Here is a 17,644-nt window from a genome sequence, read left to right as displayed (position 1 = left end):
TATATATATATATATATATATATATATATATATATAGAGAGAGAGAGAGAGAGAGAGAGAGAGAGAGAGACGGAGAGACAGACATAGACAGTACCTTGTAAGCTCTAACCTATTGCTCAATGTCGCCTACCTATCTCCATGCACCTCACCATGGTGATGAACTTTAACCCTCTGAAACCATAAACCCAAATTAAGCACTTTCTTTTATTAGTTATGTTGGTCATGGTGTTTATTACAAAAATAAAAAAGTAACTAAGACAGTCATAGAATTAATAAGATAATCACTATCACATATGGTTATATAACCTAATTAGATACACTGGACAAAATTATCTTTTTCATTTATTTATTTATTCGCTTTACATTGTGCCCTGCCCCTTAGTCCCACCCTCACGAACCCCTTCCCCTATTACCTCTCCCCCTCTCCTCAGAGAAGGGGACATGCTTAGTGGGTACCCTCCCACTCTGGCCCATCAAGTCACAGCAGGACTAAGTGTGTCCTCTTCCACTCAGGCCAGACAAAGCAGGGGATTTAAAGGCAGGCAACAGGCAGCAATTAGAATGGTCAGCCTCCATTCCACTTGTTAGGGGACCCACATGAAGGCCAAGCTGTATGTCTGCTACAAATGTGTTGGTGAACTAGGTCCAGCGCCTGCATGCTCTTTGAGGACTGTATAGTAACTAGTGAGAAAGTATAAAAAAAAGAATATTTGCATTTTAAAAATAGATTTATTTATTCTTTGTGTACATGAGTGGGTTGCCTGTACATATGTTCACCATTTTCATACAGTGCCCAGGGAAGCCAGAAGATGGAGTTAGATAAACCACCATGTGGGTGCTGGGAATCAAACCTAGGTCCTCTGGAAGAACAAGTGCTTTGAACCACTGACCCATCTCTTCAGGCCCAAGAAACACTTACTCTACAAGGGAGACCAATTTCCATTTTAGAGGTCCAGAGTTCATTGTCATGAACTCCTATACAGTCCACCTATACATCCCAGGTACAGAATCTGAATTTGAATGAACAATAATTTCACCTCTCATTTCATGTGTTTAGGAACTGAAAAAAATCTATGTAATTACCATATGTTGACAAAGTGAAATTACACTCACAACCAGAAACCAAGGCCAACTAGATGAGTGCTTAGCAGGCAGGGCCCCAACCTCAAACCCCAGACCAAACCCGACCAGACCAGACCAGACCAGACAAAGACACTAACTCTCACTTCTTATTTTATGTCTGGAGGAGTTCTGAATGGTTCAAATGTCACAGCGTGGACAAATCTTTCTGAACCTTTCCTTCTCCTCACATAGCTTGTGGTACATCTTCTGTCCTCACAGCCACAGACCATGGCTCTCAACTGCTTACCACCTATTCAAACTGTACACAGCCACAAGGACCCCAGTTAAATTCTTTTACTTCTGCCCTTATTCTTTCTGAAACTGTATTCCATCCTTTAATTTTCCCAGAATCTACTACTCATCAGTTAGCATGAATGGCTAGCTATCTAGTAATCCGTGTTGCCACAGGTCATGGTACACTCTAAGTCTCTCACCATCATCTCAGGCTAAGGCACTATTACAAACATGATACATTTTTAATAATTAATTATTAAACAAATTTACTTATGAAAACACAGTTTGGCTGTTAAAGGTAAATCTGAATTAAAGATAAAACTTTGAAAGAAGAAAACCACAATTAAATAAATTTGAACATTTAATTTTAATTACCCTCTTATAAGTGACAGCCCAAGCCAGATGAAATTCTATAAACTGCAAAGCATGACCACACTTATATTGCTGTTGTTCTTCCCTAGAATTGTGATAAAGTAATTAAACTGTCCTGATTCTAGTTCAATTTGTGGTCTGAAGATAGAATTGAATCATTGCTGATGCTATAACCATGAAAGCTACTCAGCAGTCTACTCTTCCTAAGGTACTTGTTTCATCTCTATAGAAAGTTTCTCAAAGATCCAACTTTGCTAGGCAGTGTAGCGGGGCAGATAAAGTTGCTCTGTAATCCCAAAAGCCAGTGCTTCCAGCTCTACTCTGTGGTCACAGTTTCCTCCCTGGGTACCCTGCCTGTGTCTAGGCTTAGGACATAACCCTCCATCTTTCATTCCATCCCTAACAAAGTCTGATGAGCATTGTTTTCAATTTGTTAGTGTTGGTGAGGAACTAGGTTAATCACTCCACATAAGGAAGCTCACACCAGGTGTGGTGATTATGCTAGCTAAAGGCAAGAATATAATATAAAGTGTAGTAATGGCCTTCATATAAAGTACATAGGGAATGCTATTCTTGCAAGATTGTGCCACTCCAGGAGAGGTATACTGTATATGCACGCACAGATAGGAAAAGCATCACAAGGCAAGGTCGCGCCTACAAACACTGATCAGAAGCATCCATGGAGGCCAAGGGAGAACAGAAGACAGTTTTCCATAAGCTGAAGGTACTTTGTTAGCACATGTGGTAATCAATGTACAGTCACTCATTGAATAAGCTAATGAGTACTTACTTGTGGGAAATAGAATAGGCTTCGTATATACCTGAAATATTGGAAGTTAAACCTATTACTGTCCTCTAGCACTTAAAATTCAAGCAATCCTGTTTTCCTGGTATTTGGACTTAATAGAAGAGACTATCACTAACTTCTTCCTCAGTGTCTTTGTATTCCTGGTTCCTATCTAGTTAACCCTCCCACGTGCCATAAACCTCTAACCCACAGCTCTCTCCACTAACGCCCACTCTTCATCTTCAGTGCCACCAGACTAGCTCAAGCCCACAGTCTCTGTCTTAGCTGCACTGTGAAGCTCACCTGGATCACAGAGCAGTATACAACCACAAGAATGACTAGTAGCCAGGCATGGTGGCACACGCCTTTAATCCCAGCACTTGGGAGGCAGAGGGAGGCGAATTTCTGAATTCGAGGCCAGCCTGGTCTACAGAGTGAGTTCCACGACAGCCAGGGCTACACAGAGAAACCCTGTCTTGAAAAGCCAAAAAAAAAAAAAAGAGTGAATAGTAATTTGCTCAACAACACAGATCTTACAATTTTGTATTTGGCCTCCTTCATTTAAGTGAGTATATTCTGCATGTTGCTTTTTATATAAAGTTCAGTACAGGCACACCAGGGATGTGCTGGAACACAGGCATGACATTTCCTTGATGAATATGGGGAAAGGCTGGCAGGAAAGAGAGAAAAATGAGTTTAAGACTCTGGTGATGCTACCTAATGTGATCAGCTGTGACGAACCTTGAATCCCTATACCTCCAGTATGCTCAGTGCTCTGCAAGCACAACAAACTCTAGGTAAAATACAAATCCTGCAGCCACTGTCTTCTCTCTGCTCTTACATGGATGCCAAATGGCAAATATCTAACAGATTGGGAATGGCATCTCAGCAGACCCTCTCATTTCCTATGTCTGAAAACCTCTGGTCTTGAGTATGTCTTGTCCTCCCTTACCCTTCAAGGCCGTCACATCCATAAAGCTCATGGCCCAGAATCCTATTTGGCTCCCATTTGTTTTACCAACTCCCACTGATGACACGGATTCAGCTAAAGTTTCATTTTCACAGCTAAAAGTGACATGTTCTGCCCTGTCTCCTCTGTCCCCAATTGCTGTGCGCCTGTCTCCAGCATGCACCTTCCATGGGCTGAATTATGAGAGGCAGGAAATGTTTTATTTATCATTCTGATGTCATAATTCTCCATGTATTCAATGATTGATTACATAAGCTTGATTTATTCCCTATCTATGAACATGAAAGGCAGCTATGGCAGAATTTCAAACTCTAAATATTTTAGTAAAAACTGAAATTGTTAAGAGTGTTAAATACATAAACATGAAGGACATACATAAAAGCTAAGTTCTTAATGCTCAGAAACACATGCATGTAGGCAAATGAAGGCATGTTTAATGGCTCTCATGGCTGTCTACAAATTCTAGCGCAAACAGCAACCCACAGTAACACGAACCTTAAAGACATAAACAACTGTAAGTCGTTGCCATCACACAGATGCTAGATTATGTTTGATGATATGAAAATCAAGGCTTTGCCACTAACTTAATAACTTGGTCAAGTAATTGTTTTGAATGAGAAGATAATATTCAATATGCCTACCCATACAGATTTGCAATGTTTCTGAGAAGGTTTTAAATGTTTACATGCTGAATATAATGGATAATTGTAAATTATTAAATTCTTTATCCCTCAGTTTGTCTATAAGTAAATTGACCCTAGGACACTGTATCAGTGGTGGTTTGACAAAGGTCTTGATACAGACTCTCTGGAGATCTGATGAAAATTAAGGATCAAATGCTTAGCAATGGGAAGTATACACAGAAAGCGATTAAGTTATCCAGTGTTTCACAGACCCTCTGATGGTCACCCTAGCATCTTTGGATTAAACAGGACTAAAACTGAAGGTTTTTTTCTGTAGCTTTAAACTGTAGTTTTAAAAATAATGTTGAAGCCTTTAAGCAAAGAAAATCAGTCTTGTGAACAAAAGTGAAAACCCAAACACAAGTCAGTAACATACTCTTTACTGTTAAAAATTATTAGCTAGAAAAGGCTAAACACCTTATTTATATATAGATGTAGGTGTTAATTACACAAAATTATTCATGCCTTGGAAATTTGGAACTGGGTAAAATAAGAGTCTTACACAAACTTAAGATATTTCCAGACACAGAAATGTATAACACTTCAGCTTGAAAAATGACAATAATCTACCACCCAAGCCCACCGCTATCAACCGCTGGAACTTGGGAAATCCTGTGTGCAGACAACTGAACTCAGGTACTTTGTGAGAATAGCCAGTGTTCTTTAACTGCTCAGCTAGTTCTAGAACCCCAATGCTCATTAATTTTTTAAAGGTATGTGTGGGAACTTTTTAAATTGAATATCATTTTACATCAAAAATTCATAGTAAAGCCTTAATTTGAATAACAAGTATTCTGTATTACTAAACATCAACTTACAAGTTCAGTAGGTTTATGCTTTATTTACAAATTTCTTCCTAGTTGGCTAAAGAGTTGTATTTACCCACTGCCTTCCAGAAATTAAAAAAAAATGAATTAAGTTGTATGTGTGTATATATAGATTCTTTACATTATAAATAACTAATGCTTCCATGTAATATAACCTGTGTTAGTTACTTACGATTTTTTTATTTTTAAATTTCCTGCAATGAAACTAGCCCTGATTCTACTTTTTCTCATTCTAACAGGAACCAGGGGTTATTTTCATTCAACACATTTTATTAAGCAGATACAGGAAGGACTGTGTTTTTGAAGGGAGGGCGATGTTCGTCATGTTTCAGAAGTAGGGCTGCCAAACAAAGTCATCAGCATTCTCTCCAAAGCTGGAGTCCTGTAAGGTCACCTCCAGTGCAGCTTGTCTCCAAGCCCAGCAAGAAATGGTGAGCGAGTGAAGCGGACAGGTGACATATACTCAGCACTGCCATCACATTACTAATGCATAGTGCCAGGGGACTGTGTTAGGAGTTGGCTTCTTGTTGGAAGCCCAAGTTATCTTACCTAGCACTAACCTCATCCTAACACAGATGGCATTCTCAAAAGCAGCATGCACCTTCTTGTTCTCCATAGAAAACAAATGAGACCTAACAAACAGTTTCATCTAGGATTCGCCACTTTAAGGTGTCAATAAATCGACAAAAGACCTGTGAGGTTTTCTGCTTTTAACAGTTTGCAGGGAAGCCGGTGCACTGGTTTCTCTCTCTGCTCTAAGTGTCTCCTGCTGGCGCTCATGTGTTCACTGCACATTTCTTAAAGAAGAAAGTTACAGGGTAAAAGGATCATTTTTATTGTTTTTTTTTTTTAAACATGAAGAAAGCTGTTGTTACCATACTTTTTGAAATTTAAATAGATTGCAAGGAAAGGCAAGACACAGCTTCAGAGAGATCATGAAAAACAGGGCTTCAAAGTTGGATATATCAATTAAAGATGAGTATTCAGATTGCCTAAATGCTGAGATGGTTTCAAAATTCTTCACTTCAGATCTCAAGACATTCAAGAATCATCCTGAACTGAAAAAATAAGCTTTAGTAAAACTGGGTTCTTTGTGTGTGTGTGTGTGTGTGTGTGTGTGTGTGTATGTGTGTGCACTTTCTGTGACAGGGTCTCCTCAAGCTGTCAATGGCTGGTCAGTGAAGTCCAAAGATCAGACTTCCCTCCAGTCACTTCCCTTGAGTGCAGACACAGGCTGTCACACCCAGCTTTGCAACTTGGGTGATGGGGATGTAACCTCAGGTCCTTGTGCTTGTGTTTCAGGGACTTTACTGATGAAGCCATATCCCCAGGCCCTAATTTAAAAAAATAATAATAAAACAAAGCTTAAAAAATGAATAATCTTTAGGGCATATTCCACTTACAAACAGTGAAAAACTCTTGATGGACAGGTGATGTCCCACCCACAGGAGTGGGTGGTCCAGGTCTGATGCTCTCAGGCCCTCAGTGGAGCATGCTAAAGCCAGGCCTGCATTAGGAGCTTGGCCTCACAGTGTGCTCGCTGCCCAGTGCTTACCTTTAGAGAACAAGGTGGCTGACACAAACTGATCGAGCTCTCAGCCCACCTCCAAGAACACTGAGAAAGATCTGTAGGAGGTTCTTGGTGCGGGAGGGACCTCTACAGTCTTCTTGTGGTACAAGCTTAAGATTATCCTGAAGGAGGAGAGAAGAGTAAGACATTACCCTAAGTCCACACCACAGGGGTCAAGTCTATCTTCTAGTACAAAATGAGGCTCTGAAGAAAAAATTAGATTGAATTGTGACAATTCTAAAAGGTCACATTTTCTGTTTATAATTATCTTCTGTTCAAGTAATACTACATGTTCAAGTATTATGCCCTACATTAAACCTTGAGAAATTTAAGCTCTGCCTTATCTCTGGGGAATTAAAAAAAAATAGAAAAATCTCAGGAAAAATTTGTGTTGCAAATGATCCAAATCATATATTAAACCTTAAATAAACATGACTACTACCGTCCAGAACCATGTCTGCCTCGGTCTGTTAGAGTGTGAGGGCCACAACAGCCTCTTGTTCTGATTTTAACGTAGTGATTACCTATAGACTTTCAACATTTAGTAAGCTCTAAAATTTTTCATGAATAGAAGGAATACTAAAAAACTAAATATTTACAAAGTCAAAACTTATATAAAATGAAATAATTAAAAGACTACATGTGTTAATTCTGAAAATATATCCTTTAAAACAATATTAAAAATATAAATCTTAATTCTATGTTAAATGTTGAAATATTCAAATTTAAAGTATGTTATTACAACCAATAGTTCTAAGAATGGACTAGAATACTACTTTTCAAATTATTAAGTATTAGGATAATAACAGATGAAATATAATATACCTATTTATACTTTAACATTTCTTTTCATCTTATGGAAAATTGGACAAAAGTTCTGTGATAAAATCATTTACTATAGTGCTAATGCTGCCCGAATAAGTTACAAAATCAGAAGATGCAATTCAATCAGTATGATTTCCATATATAGTTTTAAGAGTATATATTTTATATTTTTAAACATGTAAAACTCAGTAATGAAGCCTCTTCATTTATTTTCTATTTATTTGTAGACTATTGCTAAAAACAGATGGCCTTCCTCAAAATGTTGGCCAACTATTCAGACTAATTAATTTGGTAGAATAAGAAGAAATATTCTTGTTCATAGCTGTTGATAAGGCTATTATATATAATTTAAATGATCAAGTCTGCAAGGGCACAGGGCTCAAAAACCAATTCTCCATGATGTCTGGGATTCTGTCTGACTGCACATTCTGAAAGTGTGATGCAGGTCTTCAAGATACACTGCAAATTATAACAGCACATTTTACTCAGGACAGAGGCTCCCAATTATTGTTCAGCAAGACTACAGAGTGAAAAGTGCAGGAAGTTTAGGGTGGTGTTTATTCAGAATTGCAGATCAGGCTATAACACAGCAGGACAAAGTATCCTAATGATAACTAGTAAGTAAATTATGGTGTAAATATAGTCTAAACAGTATGTACATACACCCAAAGAGCCAAAGTTCCTATGATCTATACCTATCAGAGCACACGTAGCAAACAGCAAATTACACCTGGATTTGATATTAAAATGGTGTCTCAGAAATAGTGGAAAATGTTTAAATGATTCATTGAAATCATCAGATAACTCAGACACACACACACACACACACACACACTTACTTTATGATACATATTACTGCATGTGCTTTTATTTCGTTTCCCTTAAAAGGCTACAGTGTCCTTTTTTTTTTTTTTTTTTTTTTTTTGGTTTTTCGAGACAGGGTTTCTCTGTGTAGTCCTGGCTGTCCTGGAACTCACTCTGTAGACCAGGCTGGCCTCGAACTCAGAAATCCGCCTGCCTCTGCCTCCCAAGTGCTGGGATTAAAGGCGTGCGCCACCACGCCCGGCTACAGTGTCCTTTTTTTTGAAACTATTTGCAACCCTAAAACTGCCTTGCAGCCTTTCAAACAGCAGGGTTTGTAATCGCTACTGTTTATAGCAATGTAAACCATTGTTATAAAGATTTATTGCAAAGGTAAAAAAAAAACAAACTTTGGTACCTTTAACAATTTATTATTAGAACAAATGAATCCTAATCAATAGAGAAAGAAAATCAATATCCAAATTAGACTAAAGAAAATTTACATTTCCTTTATGAAAAGTGTTGAACATCCATAGCTATTACACAAATGCAAATTAAAACCATCTTGAGATGCTATCATATCCTAGCCAGAATGGTTAAGGTAAATAAATAAATAACAAATAACAAATTCTGGCAAGAATGTACCAGGTAAACAGGTAAACAGGAGGCCTTGTATGGTGTGTGGGGGAGTGGCAAGCAGTATAGGCACTATGGACATCAGTGTACATGCTTCCTAAACGTGTGAAGGTAGTCTACTCTTGGTAGAGACACAAGGACTGTGCCCCACCATAAAGAGAGCCTGCACACACATGTTTATTGCTGCTCTTTTCATCAAGGAAACAGAAGCAGAGTAGATGTCGCCAGCTGATGGGTGATGAAAATGTGATACACACTGTGCCATAAAGAAAAATGAAATCCTGAGTTTTCAGAAAAACAACGCTGGAAAATGTAAGTGACATCAGGCTCGCAAAGGCAAATGCTCATCTGTTCTCTCTTGCACAGCAATTCTAGCTCCCGATGTATTTTCATATATGTGTATTTGTCAGGGAGAGTGTATGCTAAGGCCAGAAAACTAGAAGGAGAAAGGATAAGAAAGGAAAGGAGGAAGAGGAGGAAGAAGAGAATGGGAAGGAGAAGGAGGAAGTGAGGGAGGAGGGGGGAAGAAGGAAAGGGAGAGGGGAAGGGGAAGACTCCCTCACAGTGCCACCCCTTCCCTGAGGTTATTAGAAATGCCAAGGTCACAAGTTCTCATCCCTCCTTGAGAATCGCTGGCAGTTAATGTTTGCTTGGAAAAGGAGAGAGATTTTGTTCAGCCATACAGCCCCTGAAGCTGATCAAGCTCCTGCAAATAAATTATAACCATGTCCAATAAGAAATGTTATTACACTTCTCACAAACACACACACACACACACACACACACACACACACACACACACACACAGAGTATCAAAGTATAATGCAGATGATTTGAGAAGAGGAAGGTAACTGTGGTGAATATGATCAAAATACACTGTATACATGAATAGGGGTTATAATGTAGTGTATTAGTATGTATAATTAGTATTCTAACAAAAAACTTAGAAACACTATACTTACTCTCAGAAAATAAGCCCAAAAGATACAAGTTCTAAACATGTGATTCATGTTGGGATATTTGGGAAGCTCTGAATTAATATATGTAAAAAACAATAATGTGTTTTCATTTCACAGCATGAATACATTTTTTCCAGTAAAGAATTTTTTACTACATACATTTGGAAATTAAAAACAACTGGTAACTTCATAAATTTCCATTAATGTGGAGAATTGGGGATGTCAATGTATATATACAGAAATATATACATTCTATAAATAACAAGAAAACTGACATATTAGAAAACTAGTAATTTCAGTAGATCCATAGTCTGTATTCATCCCTGTCATGACAGAGACCGTCAAGCTCCTGACTCGAGCTTCAGATTCCTTACACATCTCCTTGCCTCCTAAAAGAGCAATGGGCAGAGAGAGAGTGAATCCCCAGGAAATGCTTGTTAGCTGGCTGCTCGAAAACTAGCAGTGGGGCAGGCAGTGTCTGGATAACCCAGCATAGGGGGATGCTAGGGCACTGCAGTGGGAGTGAGTGGGCAAGTGGGGGAGCACCCTCATAAAGACAGGGGAAGGGGGAAGGGGATAGGGGGTTTATGGAGGGGGAATGGGGAAGGGGCATAACGTTTGAAATGTAAATAAATAAAATAACCAATTAAAAAAACCTAGCAGTGGGAAAGGGAGACCATGCTTGTAGTACTGAAATTATCTTTCATTCAGCATCTTGCAATGAGAGAAATGTTTCAATATTACAAACCAAAAGATACACTACATTATAAGATATAAATTTAAGTTTATTTTTATGTATTAAAAGTTTAGATACATTTACTCCGTGTGTGTTTTTCATGTATGTATGTATGTATGTATGTATGTATGTACATTACATGTGTGCCTGGTATCTTCAGAGGTCAGAAGAGAATATCTGATCCCTAGGAACTGGAATTGTTGTGAGCCACCATGGGGTTGCTGAAAATTGACTTTGCAAGAGCCAAGAACATTTTTAACTTCTGAGCCATCTCTCCAACCCTATTTTCTATTATTATTTAAATGCAAATATTTGTACTTAAAACAGTTGAGTTAATTTATAAGTTCTCTTTTTGCATGCATAAACTTCAAAGCCATAGAATCACAGTTCAAAGAATGTGTCATTTTAAACTTCACCCTAAAATTGTTTTTTTCAGCAAATGCATTACTTGGAAAAATCATTTAGGTCTGAATATATCTGTGTAGGACATCAACTTAAAAGGTATGACATTTATAGATGGGACTGTGCTAATACAATACTCTTTTTTTCCAACAAGTTTTTAATCATCACTATTATGTCCTTTTAGGATTACAAATCCATACTATAAGTTAGACTATTGGTGAAACGATGCTGTATTGGGGTTTTCACGAGGGAAAGACTATTCAACATCATCTTTTCCTTTGCACGCTTACTACACTTTGGTTTATCTTTCATGAAGTATATTACAGGTGTTTGATATTCCTTCTTAGATGAGAAGGACCACTCTCATTTGGCTGGGATCATCAAAAGTCTTGGGCTAAATGCTAAGGTGATCTTGTTCCTAGAGATGCAATTATGGAGGCCTTTTTAGAGTGGCTGCTGAGATGCAGTTAAGGAGGAAACACAGACGAGGTGAGAATTCCCCTGGCCTTTGAATATTGGATATGATCTGCATATTGGAGGTGAATTCTTTGGAATGACTGAAAACATATACATCACATAAAGTCCTCTATTTTGTAATTATTTCAGGTGGTTCAAGTTTGTGAGTCTGGTGGAGCATGATTTCTGGTGCTGGGTATTGAGTCCAGAGCCTTATGAATGCTACAGAAGCAATCTACCTTAAGCTGCATCCCCAGCCCAAGCAGGAATGTTACAATTATTATTATATATGTGAACAGTAACATATGGAGCCATGCAGAGCACTTTCCACATGTTAAATACTGGTCCAAGAATTAATATGCATAAAATGACCTGATTCTCTGCATGATGCATGTTAGAGTAGGAAACAGGACAGGGGACTACTGTAGAGCTCTGAACTCTCTAAGTGTGGGCATCAATAACAAGCCAGTTAGTCTGACCTAGATACCAGCTTCTTAACTACAGCGTGGAAGTGCTTAGGTAAAGCTGCCCAGCATCATTTTATTAAATATCATGTCTAATGTATAACATCCACAGCAGGTGCTATGAGCTTGTAGTTAATGGCACATGTGGCAGGCGGTCTATACGCACATAATCGCTGTTTTAGTAACTTAAAAACCTTCCCTAGAAATTTCTTGTATTAAATAAGATATACACTGTTTTGCTTTCTAAGAAACATTTTCAAAGACTTCCTGCCAATTTTTTATGTCAAACTGAAACCTATTTTATGAAATAGGTGACATATTGATTCATCTATTAGTAAATTATTAGTACTCTAGACGACCAACCTGAAGTACCTTTAAGAAAGTGCTTTTGTTTTTACGATGCCATTAGACTATGTTCAATGTCTGTGTTCTGTGCTAAACTACAACCCAAGGATCACACAGCCTTAGCACACGCTCCCAGTTTCCAGTGCAATATCTAACACACAGCAGGTTCCACTACATAGTTATTCGATATGTAAATGGGATTTATCTTCTCTCTTTTAGGTTTACTCAGTAAAGACCCACCACAAGTGGCAGTTTAATATATTTAATAACATTGACCTCCCATAAAATGTAACATGTTGATAGTTATTGTCAGGATATTAACTTTAAAGATAGGATACAACTTTGAAATGGACCTGTGTAGTTCAAAGCAAGAATTCAAATTCCAGTTCGTGTCACACCATGTTTAGTTGCTACTTGTCTCTTCTGACAGCGACAGAAGCTCTTATAGCGTATAATGCATTAGCCGCACTACAGATATACTAAAAAATTCCTAATAGCCTTCGTTTGCTTCTGGAGCCACTGATAAGCATTTCAGCACAACAGATGCTGTGCATCACCACCTTGTGCGTTTACCTTAGCCCAGCAAGAGCTTCCCTGTGGCACCCTCACAGGCACACATTATCCCTTGGTCATGCTCACCTCCCAGTACCATTTCCTCTACTTTGTGTTTCAAATTCCTTCATGTAGCACAGCTGTCTAACTGACATCCTGGACCATTCAAAGCTAACTCACAGAACCCAAAGGAGTGATCAATGAAACCATGCCATGAACACCTCAAGGCATACTACACAGCGAAGATTTTCATCTCCCCAGGTCACCCCTCCAGAGCCCTGTGAAGACATCCTTCTCCCACACTAACAAGTAGGACTGTCTCTGTATTGACACCTTCAAATCAGAATATGTAAGAGACAGGTTGATGATGCCTCAGTCCATACAGATAAAATCACATACTTAACTTGGATTTTATTACTTGAAAAACACTGGATTTTATTTCACGTTTAAACATTTCAGTGTTAAATTAGGGAAAGACCATTAGTTCTAAAAACATGAACTTTTCAGATTTTAGTTTTATGTGTGAGATGGCCTGTTTATAATGACATCACATGGTTTCTAACAAGGGTCAGAGAAAGGAGACTGGGACTGCAAACACAAAGCAGCGCCTCGGGCACACATACTACCCTGAGCTCTCGGCTCCACACGCACATGAAGTAGCACACTCAGCACCAGCATCAGTGCGATCGTCACACGGTAAAATCAGTACCTAAGCAGTAGGAGTCTTCAAAATACGCATGATCCAACATATGAAAAGAGCTGTTATTTTTAAATGTTTACTACTATTTTAACTGAGATGATATCATGAAGTGCCAATCTGACATTTTATTTGAGACTAAAATAGCCTCAAATTAATAGAACTATTTTAGTCTCAAATGACCTAACATTTTATTTTTCAAAACATAATGATATATAAACCTTAAAATAGATGTGTAAGAATATAAATTTTATATACCTTTAATAGGAATAAAATTGATGAAGAAATCATACATTAAAATGTCTGTGTATATTTTCTAGCAACTGAAGAACTTGGAGTCCTCCATACATAATTTCTGAAATACCAAAGGATCCAGTAGGAATTCTCCCACAGACAAAATGATCTCCTAAGAATTCAGCTTTCACAAGTCTCTGTTGCAATGCTTTAAGAACTTGAAGAAACTATAATAGAAGTATAAAAATTATTTCTCCATGGTCAGAACTGAGTCATTCCAAGGGTTTATTTTAAAAACATTCAATTAATAGGGTTATAATATAAAAGTTTCCTTTTAAAAACCTGGCTTATTATATATTAAATTGATTGCTTCTCTGCTCACTGCAATCCATGCTTCCCTATGGAATGTCTGCAAGTGATGTTCTGCCTTTGGACTGAGGGGGAAGCTGAGGTCTAGAGTACTTGGCCATAGCTGACTAACTGCATGAGTGATGCTGCGGCAGAAGCTTGTCACATGGGGCAAGATAAAGTTAATATAATCTTCGCGTCTCTAGTTAAGTAAGAAAGATTGCTAAACTAATTTAGATCACTAAACTAATGAGACTAAAAATTAATAAAACTATTTTAGTCTCAAAATCCTCTTTGATAGCAAAATGGTCAACTAAATTATGGCGCAGCTTAAACATGCTGGTCTTTATCAGTTATTCTGTAGTGATCATAAATACTGTGTCCATGCAGACAATGACGTTGCCTTTGATAAGTGCTGGCTTTATCTTATAACTGTTGCTCTCCCCAACGTTAAACCAATCATGAACCCAACATAATCATGAACCATAATCATGAACTCAACAGGACAAAGGATCCATAAGAAGAAATGTGTAGACACCAAATACATTGTTCAAAAAATTTTTCAGTTGAAATTCATTTGCAGTGTATCAAAATGAAGTAACCTGGGATTCTTCTTTCAATGTAAACATAAAAACAAGACAGATATACCTGATTTTTATCACCAAAGTTTGGTATTATAGACAGACAATCTGGCTCATTTTGGGTATAGAAACAATTTTGTAAAATTAATATTTGAAACAAAAACATAATAGTAAATTTCAGTGTACAGAAGTAGTTTTGGACAGTATCTTGTTACATAGCCCAGGTTGATCTCAAACTCTCAATCCTCCTGTCTCTGTCTCAAGAGTGCTGGAAACATAGGTGCACTACCATCCTGACTTTTATAGCAGCATTTTGAAGGTAAACAGATTTTATTTGTTCCTTACTTATAGTATTTTGCCATCAAGGTAAAAAAAAAACCATCATTCAATAGACTATTTCAAACTTTATAATTTATACTCTGGGAGATACCTAAAATTACATAGGCAAATTCAGTTTGGTATGAATATCCTTAACTTTATTCAAGCAACATTTACAACATACTATTTTAAAGATAATAAGCTATAGTAGAACTACAAAAAATTAAACTTGTTAAACTTTGCATGAACCATATAAACTAATTTTTGCACATTTTTATTAGTTTTCCTCAGTCTTGCATATATAAAATCTCTTGTAAGACTGTTCTCCACATTCATCTTATAAAAAGTGTAACAGACATGTAAAACTCACATATTAGGTTGTATGTCCTAGAATAAAATTAAAACTATATTTTAAATATATATGCTTTATACAAATAAATGCCATACAAGTTAAGGGAGACTCTTACCCTTGACTTCCTTTGGAGAGCTAGTTACTCCATTCATCTCGGTGGCTCCTTCCTACGTCGGGTGTCAGCAGCCAAATCACAAAATGGCATTTGGGTGCTCATGGCTTCAGATGCGAATTTTGGCCAATTGCCAGTTGAGAATTTAAACTGAAAACTAAATTACCCAAATTTTATTAAGTTGTTCCCATGTCCATCAGCTGATAAAGAGCAATGACACTAAAAATAACTAAAAAAACAAAACAAAAACAAAACAAAGAAGAAAAAAAAACCATGGTCTATGTCCTTTTAAGCAGTCATATTATGTTTGAGAAGAGATGCTATGACCCCAAACTAAAACGTCCAATACCTTCACAGAAGAGGCTTAACTAAGTCTAGACCCCTAAAGATCTCCACAACCATTCCAAACATGTAATAAAGATGGTACTTATTTGATGATGCAATAAATCATTAAGTGACAAGGTTAAATGCCACCAAATACTACCTTTGCCTGAGAGCCAATTACTGTTTCTGGAAACAGGTTGACTATAACATTCATATTTACAAAATACTAAGCCATTAACTATTTGCAGTACTATGTACCATACAAGAAACTCAAGGTTACACTGCACATACAGGCCTCGACTGAAAATATCATCTTAGTATTAGGAAAAAATGGTTATCCATTTTTTACAAATATAGTATGAAAAAGCTTTAGTTTCTTTCCCACACCAATTCCTCCCACCCACATTAAATTGACAGTTATTCTTTGGAGAGTCTATCAATCATGTATGATAGCTGATCATATTGGTCTTTATTATAACTCAGTTGTACAATCTGTTTCAATGCTTCTAATATTAAAAACGACTACTGATTAACAACTTTGAGTATTAACATAGGTCTAAAATTAAGTGCACACACACACACACACACACAGCTTAAAGACCTCAAATCTCAGAGTCTATCAACAATCACATGGATATCCATTCATCCATCTACCCATCCATTCAACCTCCCATCCATCCATCCATCCATCCATCCACCCACCCATCCATCCTGAGGCTATAGGCTGAATCAGCTTATGAGCAAACCAAAAAGAAATGGACTTCATATAGAAGTCCTTACTAGAGTTATTAGTAGTTAGGGATAGACCTTTAATAGAGTTAATCGTACTGTCTTTCAGAGTTTACTATCCTAAAAACAGGACATTCCATTCCATTTGCTATGTCTGATGGTTTTAGGTCACCCCAAACCTTTAACTGCGTAGCCTTTATGAACTATTCAGAGACTAACAGTTCTGTCTTAGGTGCTATGGAGCTGCAAAGGAAAGGTTCTTTTCTTAAAGGGTTTATAATGTAAAACTTAATGGGGAACATGTGTTAAGTGTGTTGTACAAATGACTGGATATTCACCACAGAAACAAGCACAGTGAAGAACATAGTGTGTGAAGTATGTTACAAGAACAAGTGAATCTCCACCATATAAGCAAGCATACTGCAGCATGTTAAGTTGTTTGAACAGGTTGATGACATATGGAACTAATCTGAGAAGCCCAGTTTACACCAAACTATCTCTAAAGTGAAAAATATTTTTTCTTATTTGTTTTAATAAAGCCTATAAAACAAACAATGACAGAACATAGAATATGGCTGTGGACGTGTTCATGTCCTCAGTCTGGAAGATCAAAGAGAAATTCCTTATCCAAAAGAAATGACAGATCAGAAAACTAAGCCCATACTCTCAAAGTTCCGCTTTCATCAGGAGAGAAGCAACTGTAAGCATGTCCACTTACTCTCATGACCACAATTGTTGTGGCTATACATTCAATTTTAATGCGAGACACAAAGCTGACAAGTCTCAGAGATAAACATCACCTTAAACATACAGAATAACTACTGCCAGCACACCTACACACAAGGTCGCTCCAGATTTCAGCAGGTGAGTCCCTTAAGATTAGCTCATACATGCGTGTGCTTGCACATAGTTGAACATTTCTAATACATGTGTAAGAGTTTTAAAGTTCAACTCCAAATCTTCATTTTATAAACAGACCCAGAAACCTGCCATTGTTTGCTCAAAGTCACAGCTATCAATGAAATTAAGACTCCCAAGAGTAATAATGCTACATTTCCTGAAGTTAAGAAAAAGAAACTCTGGAAGGAATATGAGAAATTTCAAATTTTTTAAATATATTTTATTACGTATTTTCCTCAATTACATTTCCAATGCTATCCCAAAAGTCCCCCATACCCTCCCCCCTCTCCCCCATTTCCCTACCCACC

At 37.4% G+C, this 17,644-nt stretch overlaps 1 protein-coding gene across 9 annotated transcripts in view; it reads right to left on the bottom strand.

Annotated features, from left to right (window-relative positions):
* Zeb1 (zinc finger E-box binding homeobox 1) overlaps positions 1-17,644 on the bottom strand; it is a 177,298-nt gene that overhangs the window by 121,572 nt on the left and 38,082 nt on the right. For 4 of the 9 annotated variants that reach the window (XM_029471830.1, XM_029471833.1, XM_029471832.1 and 1 more), the window contains exon 2: positions 15,387-15,540. The exons of 2 other annotated variants lie outside the window; for them this stretch is intronic. In XM_029471830.1, the coding sequence (XP_029327690.1) occupies positions 15,387-15,423 (37 nt within the window). In that variant the 5' untranslated portion in view covers positions 15,424-15,540. Of the gene's footprint in view, positions 1-6,550; positions 6,688-13,696; positions 13,900-15,386; positions 15,541-17,644 lie in introns of all 9 variants that reach the window. 3 more of the 9 variants (XM_029471835.1, XM_029471834.1, XM_029471836.1) reach the window with 3 other exon arrangements.

The sequence above is a fragment of the Mus caroli genome, chromosome 18, assembly GCF_900094665.2.
Source record: "Mus caroli chromosome 18, CAROLI_EIJ_v1.1, whole genome shotgun sequence".
Classification (NCBI taxonomy): Eukaryota; Metazoa; Chordata; class Mammalia; order Rodentia; family Muridae; genus Mus; species Mus caroli.
The sequence above is the reverse complement of the archived record's forward strand: the minus strand, read 5'-3'. Positions and strand labels throughout refer to the sequence as shown.